General features: G+C 35.3%; 1 protein-coding gene across 3 annotated transcripts; it reads left to right on the top strand.

Annotated features, from left to right (window-relative positions):
• Positions 1 to 960: 960 nt before the first annotated feature.
• Positions 961 to 18,262, top strand: LOC143466871 (uncharacterized). 3 transcript variants are annotated; one of them, XM_076965007.1, is made up of 21 exons: positions 961 to 1,422; positions 3,466 to 3,806; positions 5,224 to 5,343; positions 5,519 to 5,595; positions 9,562 to 9,714; positions 10,153 to 10,248; positions 10,715 to 10,820; positions 10,905 to 10,975; positions 11,067 to 11,192; positions 11,267 to 11,493; positions 11,671 to 11,715; positions 12,718 to 12,785; positions 12,858 to 13,006; positions 15,049 to 15,124; positions 15,222 to 15,388; positions 15,542 to 15,842; positions 15,939 to 16,014; positions 16,158 to 16,258; positions 16,353 to 16,514; positions 16,657 to 16,794; positions 16,941 to 18,262. In XM_076965007.1, the coding sequence occupies exons 1-21, from the start codon at positions 1,221 to 1,223 to the stop codon at positions 17,046 to 17,048; spliced, it is 2,910 nt and encodes a 969-aa protein (XP_076821122.1). In that variant the 5' UTR covers positions 961 to 1,220; the 3' UTR covers positions 17,049 to 18,262. The 3 variants fall into 3 exon arrangements, with proteins under 3 accessions (XP_076821122.1, XP_076821113.1, XP_076821131.1); XM_076964998.1 differs by having other exon boundaries at positions 962 to 1,422; positions 5,519 to 5,613; XM_076965016.1 differs by lacking the exon at positions 11,671 to 11,715 and having other exon boundaries at positions 962 to 1,422; positions 5,519 to 5,613.
• Positions 18,263 to 19,209: the final 947 nt, after the last annotated feature.

Here is a 19,209-nt window from a genome sequence, read left to right as displayed (position 1 = left end):
GTGGTTTTCAAAGGGGATTCCCCGTTTCTATTTTCTTTTAAACCTTAATATTTTAGCGGTTTCGCGTCATTTTTTTTGAAACTTCATGGGTTTGTTGCATGTTTAGGGACAAATCAGGTTATTTTTGATTCAAAATTTTTAAACGGAAGTTAGTTGAGTTGTTTCGAAAAGAAGTACCACAGTAATTTTAAGACCGTTTGTAAGAATTCTATTGCATAAGTTCATTAGTCTGAGGGTAAATAATATATCCAGTTATTTTCATATCAATCACATGACTATGTAATGAAATGGTTGTTTATTCTACCTTAACCTGTAAGGTTGACTATTTCACTACAATATTTGTAAGTTGAATTGTTTATTATCCTCGATAATAAATGAGTCTTCGAAGGTCGTTGTATGCTTTTCTTAATCTTAGAATTAATTATTCACCTTGACAACTGTATATTCTGATTATATTGAAGCTTCTTTGAACGATTACATTTAAATAAAACATTGACACAGCAGCTACAGCACAAGGCTGCTGTAGCTGTAAATATGTTGCAGTTATTAACTTAACACACGAATTGATTGAATGACTCACGTAATATAGGCATGCACAATTGTTATGTCACGTTTCATGAAAGCGGTTTCCGTAAACAACACAGTATAATATCTTCTTATCGTCACAACTATTTCAACGAGAAATTGCCAAAAACTTTTGAAAATAATCTCTTTTCGGCATCTAATAACTCCTTTATGCTTTGAGGTTTTTTAAAGTAATTTAAAAACTCAAATAATTCTACTTTTTCACAATGCTATTGTGCTACGTGAGGCTAGAATTGTGACATGCCATAAAATTAAAGCTTGGATTTTAAGATATCGATAGCTATAGCAAGATGGAACAACAATAGAAATCTAACAAATACTTGCTTCTTTTTGATGTCATAATTTTGTAACTCTGAAGTTTTGTACACTTCCAAGTTAGACTACTTTCCAGTTGGTATAGGCTAGTTACTAGGCCTAGCCTAAACTATTTTATATTTTTTAAGAACTTTTTCTATGCATTTGTAGTGTTTATATTAAAATTGTAGCATTTGTCTGTTCGTGGTTGGCTACTAAACATTAAGATATAAACAGTCAATTTGCAAAATTGCCTTTTGCGAAACGGACTTTTAATAAATTCATTTCACTTTTGGTGATAATTATATATTTCAATAAAAATCACCCTGCTTAATGGAGCCATGCCAAGCAACAAAAATTTCAACAATAACCATAACTCTGCTAGTGCTGCATCAGCTGAAAATTCTTCAAACAAGGATGAATTTCCAGAAAATGAGATGAATGAAAAGGTCTGGGAGGAAACAAGACAAGTTGTAAAGCTGTTTTTGGAACGAAGTTTAAGTCAGAATGCCAAGAGTTCTATGGGATACATGAAACCAGAAGGTAAACAGATTATTATTTCAATTCTGTACTGTCAGCTGTATTAATGTTTGATGAAACTTTTTGAAACATTATGGTTAGCAGTAATTAAACCAAGTTAGCAATAAGAAACTTGTACCATACTCTAATGTCTGTAGCAAACAGATGGTCACCGGTCAGTAAAGGGCTCAGATAGCCTACCTGTACATTGCCTAATAGATCAATAGCAGGGGCTCGAGTGATGAGTAATCATCTCTTGAACCATAGTGGAAAGTGTAGCAGCTGCATGCATGAGATTATTTAACATGCACTTCGAATATTTTACTCATCCTTTGTCTTTAAGATAAATAAGCCAAGGAAAATCTTTGTTTCAGTGCCAATTTATAAGGAATAAACAAACATTTGAAGCTTTGCTTGTTGATAACTGCGATAACAGTCGGTATCTGAGTTTAATTCGTGCAAATACTTTCCTTTGATCGAGCCAGATTCCATTCCTAGTGATTTATGCTACATATATTACGTCCGATTTACAGATAAGTGAGGTAAATTTGGTATGCCCTCAACGTGAAAGAAAACCGGTTGTTTAAATGCCATTTTATAATAAACAAGCAAAGAACTGAGGTTACAGTGTATGCAAGTGCAAATTTACTTGCAACAACTACAACTTAAAACAACTTTATGTTCTTCCAAAAAAAATTTTACAGATTGAAGTTGGCATAGCACATCTTAGGTGTACTCATGATGGATACCAAACTGATCTTGCACATATGCATTGCATGAGAACAAAAACAAAAAACAGAACAAAAACGTGCATTACGGACAAATCAGAGAATGTAAAAAAGATATTAGCATCAGCACGGCCACCAAATGCAAAGATAAAGATCATGATATCGTCATACCATCACTCTAAATTCTAGATCATTAGATTAAAACAGCAAAAATTCCTTTTGAGAAATTAACTTCCGAAAATAGAATTTTGGATTTTTTGTCAATATATACTTTACATTCTTTTCGCCTTGAAAATTATTGCAACGAATTCCTCACCAAAAACCCAAATTTTTACCTTCTCGAGTAAAAATAGGTTGAGATAATTAAAAGATATTCGTGAATGTTCTGTGTATGGGCAGAATGGTGTACATAGTCTTACATCAAATTTGTTTAAAAAATTGTGTTTTGTCCTTGGGAACAGATGACAGGTGAAGAAGAGGGCAAGAATTATCTGACTGTAGTTTGATTTTATGATGTTTAGACTGATGCTGTGACTTACATACATAAGTATATGACGCATGCACAACAATAAGTGCAAAAGTTACGTGAATACATAACGGAGCTGCAGTTACGAATGTTTGATATAAATATTTAGTTTCTTTTCTGGGTGTATTTTATGCACGCGAAGCATTGCCAATTAGCATTTTTACTCATTAGATAAAGGAAACTGTACCTTGTGCAATATCTGCCCTCCGCTTTTGGCTCACACCGTTTTCAGAAAATGGGCAATAGCACAAAACAACTTTTGTAATATGACATACATTAATAACCTTCCTTTGAAAACTGTAAAAGGAAAAATACTTCAAGGATTTTATGGAATTGTTGAAATTATTGAAAAGAAAGGCAAATTTTGCCAAAATGATTGATACCACAATATTACTAAAAAACAACGCACAAAGCAGTATAGAAAAAATACGGAATTACTGACGTACGTAATTAAATTTCAAATAACTTTCAACACTAGACCCATGCTTCTACTTATGGTGGCAGATCCTGAAATGACGTTGAATGCCGATCAACGTAACCCTTATTTGCACCCTAAAAACCATACCATACCAGTTGACAAATACAGTGGTAAAAGACCAAGACTAAAAGATACATGTCTTCATGGTCTCTAACCAATTAACAAACTTGAAAAGTTGCAGTTTGGGCATATTTATAAATGTTGAAAACGCATGGTATTTAAGAATCAGTTATTTTAACAATTAATCACTACTTGTATTTTAATGTGACATTTTTATTGTTGTTATTTTATAAACCTTTACTAAAATGCTAATACAAGTTGTGTATTTCCAACAGGGTATCACAAATTGAAGCAAGAAGGAAAGTTACTGTTCTACCAACGCCAACAAAGCAAACCGGAGCGAGGAAAATTAACAAGAACTCCTGCTGATGCTAGTCCTTCCAATAAAATTAAGGAATTCAAACTAACTCCCACTTTACCGTCTCACTTGTCACTAAACGAAACAACTATTGTCACCAGTGCAAATTCTGACTTACGGAAAGAACATGCAAAGTTTTATTCAGATAATGACTTATCAAATCCAAGAAGATGCTCAGATCCTGTGGATATTTCTGACAATACTATGATTTATAAGCTCATAGATAGCAATTCAGAAGACTTGTGTTTTCATTCATCTGTAAGTATGCTATCCTACCTCTAAGATCAAATCTGGGCAATTAAGAGAGTGGACGCTCCTCGCTGAAAATAAGTGCGTTGCTCATACTTTCGCTCTTCTATAAAAAAACGCTCGTTTTGCACCCAATCTCGCTCTTTAAAAACAAATCAAACATATATTTTCACTCTGGCAGATTTTTAAAAATCTTTCGCATTCGTTTGTTACAAATTTGTCTTGGAGAAGTTGCATCTATCTGCAATCCAATAGGCATAAATGTTACACTTTCGCTATTTTACTAGAAAAAGTCATACGTTGAACGCTATTTTTCACACCTTGTTGACCCAGAAATCGTCCACAAAAAATTTTCAGTGACCTAGCGGAAAACGCCCAGCAAACGTCACCAGCCATAGGTTGTCATGCCCTAAATCATGCCCTAAACGTATTGGCTGTATTTTTTCATTTCACAAAACTGCATTAAAACCTCAAAAAATGAGTTGAAAAAGAACAACAACGTACTTAACTAGAAGAGGTTTTGTAGTAATGAGAACACTATATATATTTTATATGTAGTGTGCTACACGATCATTATACACGGAAGTGGCAGTGTCTTCACTAGCGTGGTACTTTTTCAGTACTGATACTGGTACCGATGTTACTTATGAAGAAAAGTACTGAATCCCTGCATCGAATAATTTTTTTTAAGAAATTCCAGTCGTTCCTTTGTGCTTGGTAATTCTCAAGCATTTATGTTAAGTTTTTGAGGAAGCATGTGTATCAAAAATTTATTTTAATTCAACCTTCATGCCAACTTTGATGATTGCTGTTTTACCAGTATAGAGTACTGTCAAAGTTCCGAGCAATATAGAATATCGGTACGGTCAGTACTATCTTGCCAAACACTGGTATCGTTAGCGACGGTACTTTTGACGTACCAACAACTCAGCTCTGATTATAAATAAACTTTTTGTTTTCCACCTTCCCACATGCTTAAGATTTAAACTAAGTAAAATTTAAGTGGCATTTCAGTAATGAGCTGATCCAGACGTTCTCTTTAAAAATATCCTGAAGTTTACTAATTTGAAACAGCAGTGCACCAGTCATAGCATAATCATACACAAAGGGATTATTAAGCATGTGCTGTTTTTTGCATTGAGCGAAAGTTTTATGAACTTTTATTCATACCTTCAGTTCAGAAAAAAATGACTTATTTGGACCAAAAAATAGCCAAACACCTACCACTTCTCTGTCTTACAATGTACTTAATCCTCAGTGAAACTTAAAAAATGTTGTTTATTATGATGTATTTTGTTTACATTTAAACACTCGTGCTTTTTAAATTATCCTCTTAAAAAGTCCTGCGAATACTCACTAACTGTGTCATCTGTCAATCATCCGGCACAATATAACATAAAAGCTAATGGAAACCTTGTTTGCACAGGATTCTCTCCCTAGCACTGGTGACGAAGGTACAAAACATCTTCGTAGTAGCAGTTTTACTAAAGCCATCAGTAGAAGGTCTGTTATCAGTTACCTTGAAAGCAAAGAAAAGCAAGATGAGGTTGTTTTCTAGAATGTGTAGTTACAATACTGACAAGCTCACCTAACATTTTTGCTTGAAATGCTTCGTGTGGTAATGAAATTCTTAATTAAAAATAAATAGTACCTTATCATTTGCATGTGTTTAAATTTAGATCATGTCATATTTACTTTGTTTTATTTTGGTTACAATCTAGCTCTATGGTGCTGATAATGAAATATACAAAGAACGCAACAGAAAAGGCCATGGATCTGTTAGGACCTCAGAAATTATGTATGCAAAGAACAATGAGTTAGTAACAATATTTTTTGTTTGATTGATGCTATATTATTTTTTTGATGAGCTAGTATGATTGGACAATGCTTTGCCATGGCAGAATTACCACTACTTACCTACATAGTACATACATAAATGTATTGTATACAACAATATGATTTAAATGTTTGAATGTGAGTTATGATACTATCTGAAATGAAAGCACAAGGTAAAAATATATAAACTGATAGTGATATGTGATAGCATAGATGTTTAATGAAAAAGATTGTCAACTTGTTTGAACTGCTGAACTCTATGTGACAATATTCCACGCAGCAACATATAAATGAGATGATAGTAACATACTGGTAGGCTGTAGTGTATATATTGTATTGGTATTGGAGTAGAACCTGCTACATATGACCAGTTTGGTGCTCTCCTGAATTTTTCCCTATGAAATTCTCTATTTACTATGACCAGTCTTCCGACATTATGACCACTTTTTCCATTTTATTTCAAATTTTTCTCTCATTTTTTTTGTGTGCAACATGACAGTGATAATTTTACCACATTTATTTTCAATGGGTATCTCTCAACTCAACTGTACCGACCCTGGTGTGGCCAAACGATAGGTTATTGTGACCATTTGAATATACTGTAATGATGAAAATGATCTTGTACCAGGGTGGTCAGAGTAAGCGGAGTCTGCTGTATAGCATAGTTTAAGCGAAGTTTAAAAATTTTATTTACAATTATTGTGAGCTATGTGACTATATGTTGACGTCTGTATGTATGGTTAGAATCATTTTAAAATTTTATGTTTATTTTAGAACTTATGTACACTGGGAATGAACACAACTTTTTGCTCCATTCTTAACCTAGTCCCCTAGATATACTATGGTTGCCACCAGGCATAATAATCATCAAATATAAGGCACAACTGGTGAAAAACAGAACTTTATTGTCTGCTGACGTTTCATTCCCTAGTCTCATACAGTTTGCTAATTCAGCTATACTGTAAGAAAGTAATTTAGCTATTTTCATTACAAAAGTACTTTAACTGTTTTATGGTTACTTATTTGGATTCGTTTTTTAATCAAATTGAATAAATTCAAACTGGCCTAAACAATTCCATCAAGGGAAGAATTTTACCTGCCTTTTCTGTCGTTAACCTAAGACCTTGATTTTGTTTTATTCTGTGATGTATTGTTTTCAGTAAATGTTATTTTATTTCAGTAAAGGCTTTGTTTGTTTCATGGAATTAATATAGGTGTCTCAAACGAATCGGTAATGGTTGACTTGTATTTGTTGTTGATATCTTTACTTCACCAGTTCCTATGCCCGTTGCTTAATGTTTAATCATACTTGTCTACTGGGCAGTTGCGACCTACCGTTTATAGAAAATGGATAAAAAAGACATTCTACAATGTTCACTAACTTGTTTATATGGTTGGTGTTTTAATATGCGATTCTTTGCACTTATGAACTCGTTAAGGAAAGCAAAGACTCTTTATTAACTCAAAGGAATCGGTGTACATTGTTGAAGTTGCCAGTTATTTTAATATTTAGTACGTAACAAAGGGGAAGTCCGATATATTTGTGAAGAGGATATGTGTTTCATAGAGTACATAGATAAAAGTGGTTAGCAATAAAACACTTAAATGATGGTCGTGGTAATTGTCTGTTCTAATTTGTGAATCGCCACAAAGATGATTTGACGTCCTATTTTTTATCGTAACTAATAGATGTATGGTGAGAAAGGGCATCATTTACGTCACACCAAAATGTGAATATTCAAGATTGCGACACTTTCTCAAATCCTATTCGTAGCTTGATTTTGTTATTTTCGTATGCACGTTATGTTACGCTTGGTTGTTTTTTGTCTTTTGAATAGCTGTCGCCTGCCCGTTTTGCCGCTGCAACTTGCAAAGACCAATGCAGCATGTTGCAATTAGTCCAGTTTTACTATGCAATCACTTCGGCACGATGTTATTGCGTTTTCCACCGACAACTTTATTATGGTTGCTACTATTTTACGAAAATCTGTAAATACCGCTAGAGGACTAAGAAAGCTAAGGTAATTAATAAAACTAAGAGAATTAAGGAAACTTAAGATGTGTATGGTTGCTAAATACTGCTTGCTTAGTTCTCTAACGGTATTTAGTTCTCCCCGAAAAAAACATCTGCAAAATGTTGTTTTTCACAGTTCCTTGTTTTAAACCTTAGAACGCAATTGTTATAACATAGCAACCTAAATCTACTTTCTAGTCTAAATCTTTATACTGTATAGCTAAAATCAACTTTTTGCTTACCGTTTCCCCTAACCTTTGAACCGCCTACGTTTAACAACGTTTTGGTGAAATAGTCACGCTCCTTTATTATTTGCAGATGGTGTCACAGTGTTTCGTTAATGCCGATTGAACACTGACATTAGTTGTGTTTACTACAATTATGCTTTTCTGAATATTATTTTTTAAGCAATTTGGTTGTTTTGCTTTTGTAGTTATTTAGTGCGTGAGTTCACTAAGCTGTTCACTGTTTACTCCTGAAGCACGCTTGTTGGATAACCTACTTTTGTGGTTACAGTTATAGGCTCATAATTGAGTATCAACCAAGATTTTAAATAACTAACAATTCGGTTTGAAGTTTCATATGTTTTCTATTTTTTTGAGGTATCAAGTTCCCAGAGACATATTAAGTACTTCGTACAAAGCCAGGCAATGTAAAAATTGGCGACTCCATGTCTAAGCATTTATCTGGTCAGAACAGCTACTATACATTTTTAATGGAAGCAAATTTAGAGTGAACGTCATATGCACAGACTTAAGGTCTTTATGGCAATCTCCGCCTCTGTAACACAGTTTATTTTCAATGTGATTTCTTTGATGATATCATTGTGGCGCAATAGGAGTTGGGGTCGAGCTGCGACGATGACGCAATCCTAACGCAGCTAAAAATAGCTATTTGTACGAGTTTGGACTTGCCTCAGGTTCTGCTTGTCGTAATTCTATTGTTTTGGAAACGGAACACTTGCGCGACGATCATTGTACATATTATGGGATGTATTACTTGATGACATAAAAGTGTTTTAACCACAAGTTATTGTAAAACGTAATGTAGCCTACATGAAGCTGAAATCATTACATTCTAATATCAACGAAAAGGTAGTAGGTCTATACACATTAAACAACATACATTTCTTTTACATCGTGTAGATTTTATGATAGTACATTTAATTGTAATTTTGCGTACGATATTCTTCTTTCAGCTGCTTAGACTTACGGTAGTTGCATCTTGTGTCTGGTAGTTCTGTAAAACCTCAAAGCCTGAAAACAAACCATCCGATGAAATTGTAAAATGCCGATAAATAAAAGTAAACAATACAATACCTGATGTGTTTTAGCGCATGGTATACATTTCCAACAAAAAGGCAGAAACATACTTATATACGTTTTGCAGTGCAAAACGATAGGAAGGCCGCGTTGCTGAACGATTGTTATTGTATTTGCCTAGAGAGAAAGAGGCGAATTATTATGTGCACATCTACGAATGTTAAAGCAATAACGTATCGTACTCGGGGTTCTGAGAGACTTAGACGGGTATTTTTATTAGCTGACGTGTGGCACGTGTGCTGCAATTGCTATCAGAGTTGCTAACGCAATGCGCAAAAGTAGCTGAGTTGGTTGCATTGCGCGGGCAAGTTAATTAGTGTGCTTGACTTTCTGCCAACTAATCGATTATACCTGTTTCTGTTTGTTTGTGATGCTGCATTTGCTTGAAATGCGATTGTTTACTGCTCATGCGACACATGTGACTTTAGCACATCAAATATGGTTTAGGTCAGATTGTTGCCAAAAATAGCGTCTTTAGTAAGTTTAGGAAAGTTTAGTTTTGTTTATTGTCTATTTACAGTTCACACGAATTCAAGCGTTTTTGAATTATTTTGGATTAAATATTATGTCATACCACGAAAATATCTTGTAGCGTTCATCGAACAAAATCTGCTGTGGCTGAAGCAATAACAGCTGTGCACTCGCAATCAGAAACAAAAGACGATACTGCGAATCAACATACCCTGGAGAAGAAGTCAAGCATGCGAGAGAAATGGAAAAAAATAATGCCTGGCGCGTTAAGCAGGTAAGATTTTGCAGATAGAGAATTCGCTCTTTATTCGACATTTTTTACAGAACATTAAATATTTTCCGATTTCTGCCCTGGCAATCTGGCATTAATCACAATATAAAATTTGGATGACATTCCATTGTTGTCAACCTAAATAGTTATTTAGGTATCCAGCGCCCCTTCTGCTATTGTTGCGTCTCTTTGCTGTTGCAAACTGTATTTAAAATAATGATCCAATGCATCGTAACTTGTGACGTAATTTTGATTGTTTGCAAGCGTTCGATAGCAGTGCTGTTGTTGCGATTTTCAGTGCTTGGGGAATACCCAGTTCGGAATAAATCTGATTATTTTCTGGATGAATAACAACTGTCGAAAACGTTGACTGGTTTTGTACAAAAAATTTCAGCAGTTTAACTTACAAATTATTTTTCTGTCACTTCTTAATTTTAACAGAAAAAAATCGAAGCAAAGAAAGAGGTGTGATCAACAAAGAGTATCTGAGGAAGAACATCGGGAAGTTTCTACCGAATCGTTTTGGTCTACGTCGAAGTAAGTCCGTGTTTACCTTAGACCAGGGGTTCTTAAAGTATGGGTCGCGACCCAAACATGGGTCGCGGAGGGTCAGAAAATGGGTCGCGACATAGTGACATAGGTGGGTCGCGACATAGGTTAATATAATATAATATAGGTCTATAGGACATTAAAATGGGTCGCGAAATAGGTTTGGGTCGTGAGGTGATCATGAAACTCAGATTTGGGTCGCGCTCAAAAAAGTTTAAGAACCGCTGCCTTAGACGTTCAACTAGGCTCATTTTTGAGCCCTAGTTGATATTTATTCTTTGTAAATCATATTTGGTGAGCATAATGGAGCTAGGTCCAGTTTCTTCGTCATTATAGCTTTTTGGTAGACAATACAAGGATGCCGAGGAAATCACTGAACTATTTTAGTCACATATACTGCATTTTGCAGCTTCACTTCCAGATAATTTATTCTCTGCCAATTTTGTTTGTATAGAGCTGCTTCGTTTCCACAAAAGTCTGGACAAAGTGAACATGACAGGAGTGCTTCGCCAGTGAAAATGCAAGTATCCCCACCACAGTCAAGAAATATCTCGCCCCAAGTAATTATTTCATTTGCTTTTAGAAGATTGCGATAACCCAAGTGTTTTGAATGTTTTCTACTCAACTTTTTTGAATGTTTTCAGATTCCAGTTCGCCATATTCATCATTCAAGCTCCTCAAGTAGCTTAACCTACACCACCACCAACCAAATTGCGTAAGTACTGTAGAATTAGACAAACTGGTATGTAGGTAGGTAACTGAAGCTCATTTTATGATAAAATACTTATTAAACAACGTTTTTGAAGAGGTCAACTTGAACGTAATAAATCGGGCAGTCTGCCATTGTCATTGCGTATTGGTGTTTCTCCGGACTATTCCTTTAATGCACCTAAATCCAGGCGATACTCAGAAGATTGCGCTGCGCCATACAAGTAAGCAAGATCGGCGTATTTCTTCAGTTAGTTCGTAACGATACAGACTCTTTAATTTCTTTTTATTTCAACAGGGTTTGTTCGAAAAATTCACTATCGAAGCATCACACAGCTTCTGATCACTCGCCTGCTCGACCCCATCATCTTGATTTAAGTCACAAAAAAGGAAAGAGTGGTCGTTTTAGACGTCTCTTTCGCTTCTGGAAGAAACGTCATTCATCAGAATCTTCTTCCACGTCGTCTTTATCACAATCCTTGCCCTCCTTGCAGGCACCCATTGGTCAAGAAAGCGAATTTAACGGTATTGTTTGAACAAATTGACGTTTGCATAAAAACAGACAATAAACACTAAACAATTACAAGTACTGTACGTACTTGATTCTAACACTGCTTAAAGCTTGAGTTTTAAAAGTTCGCCTCAATATCCTCTGGTAATACCGAAATGAGATTATGGAGGTATTGAATATTTTCTTTTCAGAAAAGGACTATTTTCAAAATACATTAGGAATACATTTCAGAAAAGGTATTGAATATTTTCCTTTCAAAAAAGGTGTATTTACGTTACACAGTAACTGTAATGCGTAACGTAAATAGCAATCGACCTGAAGTAGCTTAGTAGCGTAACTGATGCTCAAATTTGAGCTGCACATTCTAGCTGTAGTTTTCAACCCAGAAGTGCTTCTTGATGGTTCGCAGAAAGCTTTCATTTTTAGATCATTTTACATATGATATCAGTTTTGATTAATAGTATTTAACAGTTATTGGCAATCAGGAATTAGCCTTGCAGCGTTTGATCATTACTTAATAACAATAGCTATAAATGAAACGTAGTTTTCAGTTCAGTTTCACCAATAAATAGTCAAGCGGTGTGGGATGAGGGGTATTAAGTGAAAATATTTTTAAGGACCACTGGCTTGTAATGATCGGCAAGACAAAAACAAGTCGGTCTTAAATCAGAGTATTTTTTAGTAAGTAAAGCGGAAAAAGAATTTTTACTAATATGTTGTAGTTTAGCAGTTACTGCCATTTATGGCATTTATACTTACATATAAATAAATATAATATAATATTTTTTGCCACTTATAAGTGGCATAAACATAAAATCATCAATTAATTGTCACGGAGATGGCGGTCATTATTACATCACGATATAAAATCAACCTTGCATGCTGGCGCTAGCCTAGTACGGTATCGGTGACTACCGACTGCCGTAAAACCAAAAATGCTTTACCATTTCATAATACTGTCATCTGTGCTGAAAATGAATACTACCTGCTACTAATCACTTACCAACGGATACGTATACCATCGATTAGCTAGCCTACCACATACTGAACTTAATACAAACCCAGACCTCACGCATATTGTTTTCAGATTGAGATTTCATAATTTGTGGCCAATGTTGCATTACATTTTTGGTAGTAACTGCTTAACTCCAGTATAAGTTATGGCAACTATTCATTGATATAGAGCCAGCTCGTTTTTGTGCTTGCTTTTCTCTTTAATACAGGCTTGTTTAAAACAGTTGATGATGACGAATTGCGTGGGAGAGACTATATGGACGGAAATGTTTTGCAATCATCAGATACAAAAGTACGTAGCTTACACGTATAAAGTCTTTTTAAGACTTTTTGTCAGTCGTTTATCGCCTTTATAACTATGCAGCATAAACCTTACCACCACCGTGGATCTCTTTCTTTTTCATCCGGAGATTTGGACGGGATTAGCATTCATGAAAAGCAGAAAATATATGACGAGATTGCTGAAACGTTGAGCAGAATCTCGGTTAAATTCAATCGTCATATACAAAGCCGGTGAGTTTTTTCTTCACCCTAATGTTATTAATATATATAGAATTTTGTTCCACTGTGTTGTTTTGGATATCGAGACAGTAGAAAGTAGGGATGTGCCGCGAGGAAGATTATTCGGGTTTGTGCAAACCCGAATATCATAAAGGTCGACCCGAACGAATCCCGAATCTATTCGTATTAGAACCAAACAATAGAATTTAATTCAAAAGTAGTCAAGTCGTGACGCAATCGATAAACAAGTCGCTTCCTTTCGAAAAATAGCGTTTAAAAAACGGTCGAAAAAGCAAAATCTTTAGGAAAACAACCTTCGTTGTAAGTACTGCTGACTCTAGTTTAGCTTTGTCGGGAAACTAGATTATAATTTTTTACGAAAGTCAGTAAATTTATAAGTAATATTGTATTCGGGTTTGCCATTGTTGGTATTCGTGTTCGCCCGAATCTTCCATAAAGGCGATATTCGGCGAATCTATTCAGGTTTGAATTCGTATCGGCCCATCCGTAGTAGAAAGTAATGATCTTTTGATATGCAGTTTTAATGCAGTGTAATGATCTTTTGATGCGCTAAGGCTATTTATGGTTTTTGAAGTAGTTCCAAGTGTATTTTATGTAAACTTGAAAAAAGTAAAATGTTTACTCTGCGACATTGTGGAAAAATTATATTGTCGAAAAGGTGTTAAATAATGGTGTGAATACATGGAAAATGGCACTACAATTAATCTGTGGTACAAATAATAAAGTCGAAGACCAGTGTATAACAGTAGCTTGAAAAGGCCGCTTGATGAGAACGGTTTCGAACGTTTTCAAGTAGAAACATCACTTACGTATATGTCATATGTTGTGATTATTACTTCAACCCATGTTAAACCATGTATGCAATTATAGTTTGGGTGAATGGTCTTGCTCTTCGTAAGCTTTCAGATTTTCTTGTAATCGTGAGAGTAATCTTTGTGTAATCCTACTAGGAATCAAAACTTGACCGTGCACTGGAAATCAAGGTAAAAAGAAACTCAATGTTGTGTTCAGTGTTTCTTGTATACGTTGTCATGAGGTAAACACGATTGTAATAGGTTAATCGCGAGTTGCTTGTTTGTGCATGAATGTGTTATTGTTGAGGTTTCGGCCTGCATCAAACTTCTCTTGTCGTATGTTAAAAGGCTGCCACTATTTCACCGGAAAAAATCCTGCGTTCCAAGCTATTTTTCACAATTTCTTGTTTAACTTAAACCTTATAACATAGCAACCTAAATATAACTCTAATAAAACCTTAAATAACTAAAATCAACCTGATTTAACTGCTTAGAAGTTTCACCAGGCAAGTTTTTTGTTTAAATTTTTCATCTACTTCTACGGACACACAACTGCATGTTTTTATTGTTTAGGTTATTGTTATTTTTATTATTATACCATGTTCTGGTTCAGTTTTGGAACCAGGAACCAGTTTTCCAAGTGTAGTGTTTGTTGAGACGTTGTTTGCAGCAGAACACGTGATGTTCCCATGAACTGTTATGCTAAGCAGATAATCTGTGTAAAACTAAATCAGCAGCATAATCTTGCAACGAATCCAATATTAGAGTAGTTGTTTGTTTCCTTGTTTTTACGTCTATAGGGAAAGCTATTGATTTTTGCGTTTATAACACTACGTCATATACAAAAAAGCACACACTTGCTGTAAATAGATGCGTTGTGCTTGTTGACAAACAATGTCTGTTCTGTCGAACGCAGAAGATTGTTTTGCTTATATATACATGGCTGCAGCTTACTCTGCTTTCAGTGTCACTGTGAAATCTGAATCAAAACGGAGCGAGTTTTTGAAACGACAATACAAGCAAAGTTAAAAGTTAATATGGGACTGCGTAAATGCGTACGCAAGTTAAGAGTTACTTTGAAGTTATGGTATGTATTACGCTGCCTTCGGTGATGTTTTCAATTTTTAGCCTTGAATTGAAACTTTGTACTAAGTGTAATAAGTGTGTACAGTAATCTGTGGTAGCCTAGAGGTAATTGAAATGTTGAGTTCAATGTGAAAGAAAACGTATTTTGTTTAGGTCATCAACTCCAGGAAGCAGATTGACCACGCCCGAGTCGTCGTTTTCCACTCAAGAATACAGACAATATGCAAAAGTAAAAAGCGTTTGCAGAAGTGATTGGCTTAAACTCCTAGGCTATGCTACTTGGCAAGGTTTAGATTACTTATAATCAAGTACACTGCAAATTGCAGGGTTCCAGATCAGGACCTCCAGGCCGACAAACAGTTCATCAGTCCGGGAAATCGTTTCGCAAATATAGAGACGAGAGCCAACCAGCCCTTACTGCCTATATGAATATTGCAAATCAAAGAGATTTGCGATCTAATAATACACATAAAATGGCATCAAAAATGCCAAGGTGACCAAACTAATTACGATGATCGTGTTGCAATTATTTGCACGATTAGTTTTGGATATATACTGGTAATCAATATTGTGTTATCAGCGTAACATCACGGTACTTTATCCAAGCTTGCTATCAAGTATTCAAGTTAGCCTTGTTCAATTACAGAAGCTTTCCCTTCCGAAGGCATACCCACCATGCGCCAACCGGTTCGCTAGACTCACCGTATAGAAATGCACAAACGACTTCAGAAGATCAATCAGAAGTTTCGCCTGAAGCAGTTAGGAAGGGTGATGTAGTAGATGGGTTACCTTCTGGAGATGCGGATAAAGAATCACTAGGCATTGCACACTTGCGTATACAAAGCAGTAGTGTGGGAGATGCGAGAGCTGAAACTAACACTCTTCCACTACTCATCTCGCCAAACGGGCTTCAATCCGATGTGGATTTTCCACAAAATATTAGAGCAGTAAGTTTCCGAGTTTTTAAAAATTTAAAACGATTATATAATATACATCTTTAGGCTATGTACATGGTTGTATATTATGGTGTTTCATTCAACCAGAAAAACACATCTAATGATGGATTACTAATGGAAGGGACGCCATGTACGAGTTTTGCGAATAGGTCGTCATTTGAAGGTATTTTGGTGGTATTTGTAGCCTGTGTGTTTTTTTTAATTTTTTGTCAGCCCCAATTTCTAGTAAAGTGTCAAATAAATTTATTAAAGTTTTTTTTTGCACTCAATCATTATAAGTGGTTGTTCAGAAATCGTGATTTTTAGATGACACGTCCCCATCAAGCGAAATAGATGAGGATAAATTGGTTGACCTGCTGGTGCAAGCGATTTGTCAAAGAGGTGACGAGTACACACGATCAATAGATGTGAGTTAAAGTTAATATTTTCACCGCTCGACGAATTTACGTTTGAAGCAATTCCAAGGGTAGTTGAAGAAAATTTATTCGTTTTTCGTTGTAGATGCCCAATGGTGTACCACTTGAGCCAGCGTTCAGAATGAACGTCGTCAGATATATGAGCAGAGCTTCTTACGACCGTTTTGAACATTTTGCGACTCGTTTTTGTAATAATGTCAGGCAACTTGTGGAAACGTCCCCGCCTCGGCACCCTGACATATTCCCCGTGAGTAATTTTCCTGGAAAAATTTAATTATTGCAACCAATCCAAAAGCTCATTAATTTAAAATCTGTACTTTTTAAATGCAATATGTTATATTAACAATATGAGCCTATGTTAATATGTTATATTAACTCTGTGTATTTAGGTGGTTATGGTGTTTAACATGACAAGAATAATGGTGGATCTCGTGAGCTCTGAATCCACTCGACAAGCGGTTGACCATATTCTTCAGTATTCTACGCAGTTTGTTACCCGACTTGTGCAAAATACTGGAAACACCTGGGTTAGCCTCCGATTTATTGATAAATACTGTTGAATATATGTGGTTGTGTCACTGTTGAACTTTGTTAATGTACATTTACAAGTTCCTTTTTCTTTTCGATGCAACGTTGTAAAATTGCATCGTATTTTGTATTGCTTCTTTGGTAGGGTACAGTGCTGGAGCAATTGCAAGACACGGAAGCTGAACTATCAGATGCGGATTCGCCCACGGAAACGCCCAGGCGTTTGGGCAATACTTACGAAGAAGTAGACTGATATGTAAGATGCAATACCCGGAAAGATCGTATAAAAAATGTTAAACTGATCCATCACGTTTTGATCGTTTAGCCCCTGCTGAGGTTGGATTTTGACTTAGCTGCGTTAACGCTATAATGTGCAATTGTTTAAGCTGAAGTATTTGATGCTTTTCACTATACAACAGCACTGTTATTACTTGTTTCAGTTTTCTCCATTATTTGCTCGTTTTTGTTTTTTTTTTCACCCTCGTGATTGTCGCCGAGGCAAGTTTACTTTCTTGCTGTACTGAAATTTGTTGCTTTTCTATTTGCTAAAATTATTTCTTCAAGATTGATAGGCTGTCCGTGCATTCCTACTTTTTACTTTGTGCGTTTTTTTTCTATCAGCCGCTTTATACAAACTGACTTCATACGAAAGAAAATATCTGTTTTTGATTGACAAGTGTTCACTTCTAAATTAAATGCCGTGACGCTGCTTTTTTGTCTCTTTTATTACAAAATGTTACGCAACCCCATTTCATTGACTACACGACTCCCAACTCACTATATTTTGTCTCATTTTTATAGAACAAAATTTAGGTACTCCGATTTTAGTTTCCTTTGTGTTATTCAGATCTTAGGTTTACAGTACGTTGGTACTTGCCAATTTAGATGCGTGAAGCAACAAAAACTTTAGATAGCTTTTCGGTGCCAAATTCGCTCAAATACATTAAAGCTTCTTCAATAAAACTATCTGTGACATTTGTTGTTTTTATGCACGTTTTTTATATTAGTTGTTGGTTGCTTGTTTCGTGTCAATCCTCGCAACGGTGATGCACTGTGTGCCCTTTTCATTGTGTTTAATATTAAAAATTATATGTCTGCAAATAATGTGTTACACTGCATGTGACTTTTTCAGTATTGTACTATTTCTTGACCCGACTGCGTATTAGTGAAATAGTTTCATAGAAATTTGACCGGTAAATTGGAGATAAAATCGTCAAAAAATGCGTGAAAATTGTTGTAACAAACGTTCGTTTTATTCTGAAAACATTCTCATTGCTACTACACTTTATTAGCAGCCTCAAATATTTTTTACTGAAAACTATTATATTAGAAATTAATTATAATTCCTAAATAGTTTTAACACTTATTTAGTTTTTGTGTGTTATACTTACAAAATGGTTTCATTTTTTTGGTAGGCTTAGCTAAACGAAAAATTTGTACAAAAATAAAGTTTGTTCCTTTCAGTTTTATACATGTTCACAAATCACAACCGGCCTAAAGTAAATCTAACCTTAGCAAAAACGTTTTAATAAGTGTTAATAATTCACAAGGGAACACAATTTTTGTTAACTTCGATCTAACAATTGTTTTTGACTAACTTTCGGGCGCTGAATCCAAAAAGGACATCAGTTTTTCTCTATCACGTCAAGTTTTTGAGCTAGGCACCCACCACTTTGTCTCATAACCCAAAAAAGTACAACATTTAAGACATCACATTTTAGACATCAGACATTTTTAGTGTATAAAACGTTTTAAGAACTACGAGCAACCGAAAGTAACTGAATAGTTTTCAAATAAACATTTGTACAGCTCTATTCTGTTCCTTAAAACGGATATTGCTTCTACAGGACAAATAAAGTGCGAGTATTAGGGCAAAAATTTACGCTTGTAGCTTTTCCTGGCATGTTCAAGCTGTGGGCAATCTCGCTTGATACTCTAGCAATAGTCAGCCAGCATATGTAAGTCCCATCTTCCCAGATATCTTTCCTCCATCACTTTCAGATCTTGGTGGAATCTTTCTCATCGCTGACCGCAACAAGGTTTTCCGGGAATTTAGCAAGATGGCTATGCAAAAATGAATCTTGATACTCATGTTGCAGCGGAGTTCTTTGTAGCTTTCCAATAGCTTCTGAACAATTTCGATATAATTATCCACCCGTGTATTCCCAAGAAATTCCTTGACTAGGTTTTTTTTGACAAGTTTGCACCAAGCAAAAGTAACAGTCTGTGTAATGATCTTTAGACTTTCGCCAAACCATGGGTATACCGAATGCTAATTTGTCACGTGTTCCCTTGGTCTACATCCGCAAATTCTTGATACATTGCTTGCATACCTTGTGGGGTGCCCAAGACTTATCTTAATCACCAAGTTTTATTTTAAAATATGCAAACTAGGCTTGTTTGACAAATGCACT

The sequence above is a fragment of the Clavelina lepadiformis genome, chromosome 1 (assembly GCF_947623445.1).
Source record: "Clavelina lepadiformis chromosome 1, kaClaLepa1.1, whole genome shotgun sequence".
Classification (NCBI taxonomy): Eukaryota; Metazoa; Chordata; class Ascidiacea; order Aplousobranchia; family Clavelinidae; genus Clavelina; species Clavelina lepadiformis.
This window is presented reverse-complemented; position numbering and strand designations above follow the sequence as displayed.

What these genes read in the sequence shown, in the direction of transcription:
- LOC143466871 (XM_076964998.1), top strand. Translation starts at nt 1,221, where the DNA reads ATGCCAAGCAACAAAAATTTCAACAATAACCATAACTCTGCTAGTGCT. An exon ending in ACTTGTGTTTTCATTCATCT is followed by an intron (nt 3,807 to 5,223) that starts GTAAGTATGCTA and finishes TTGTTTGCACAG; the next exon opens with GATTCTCTCCCTAGCACTGG. An exon ending in GGCACCCTGACATATTCCCC is followed by an intron (nt 16,515 to 16,656) that starts GTGAGTAATTTT and finishes CTGTGTATTTAG; the next exon opens with GTGGTTATGGTGTTTAACAT.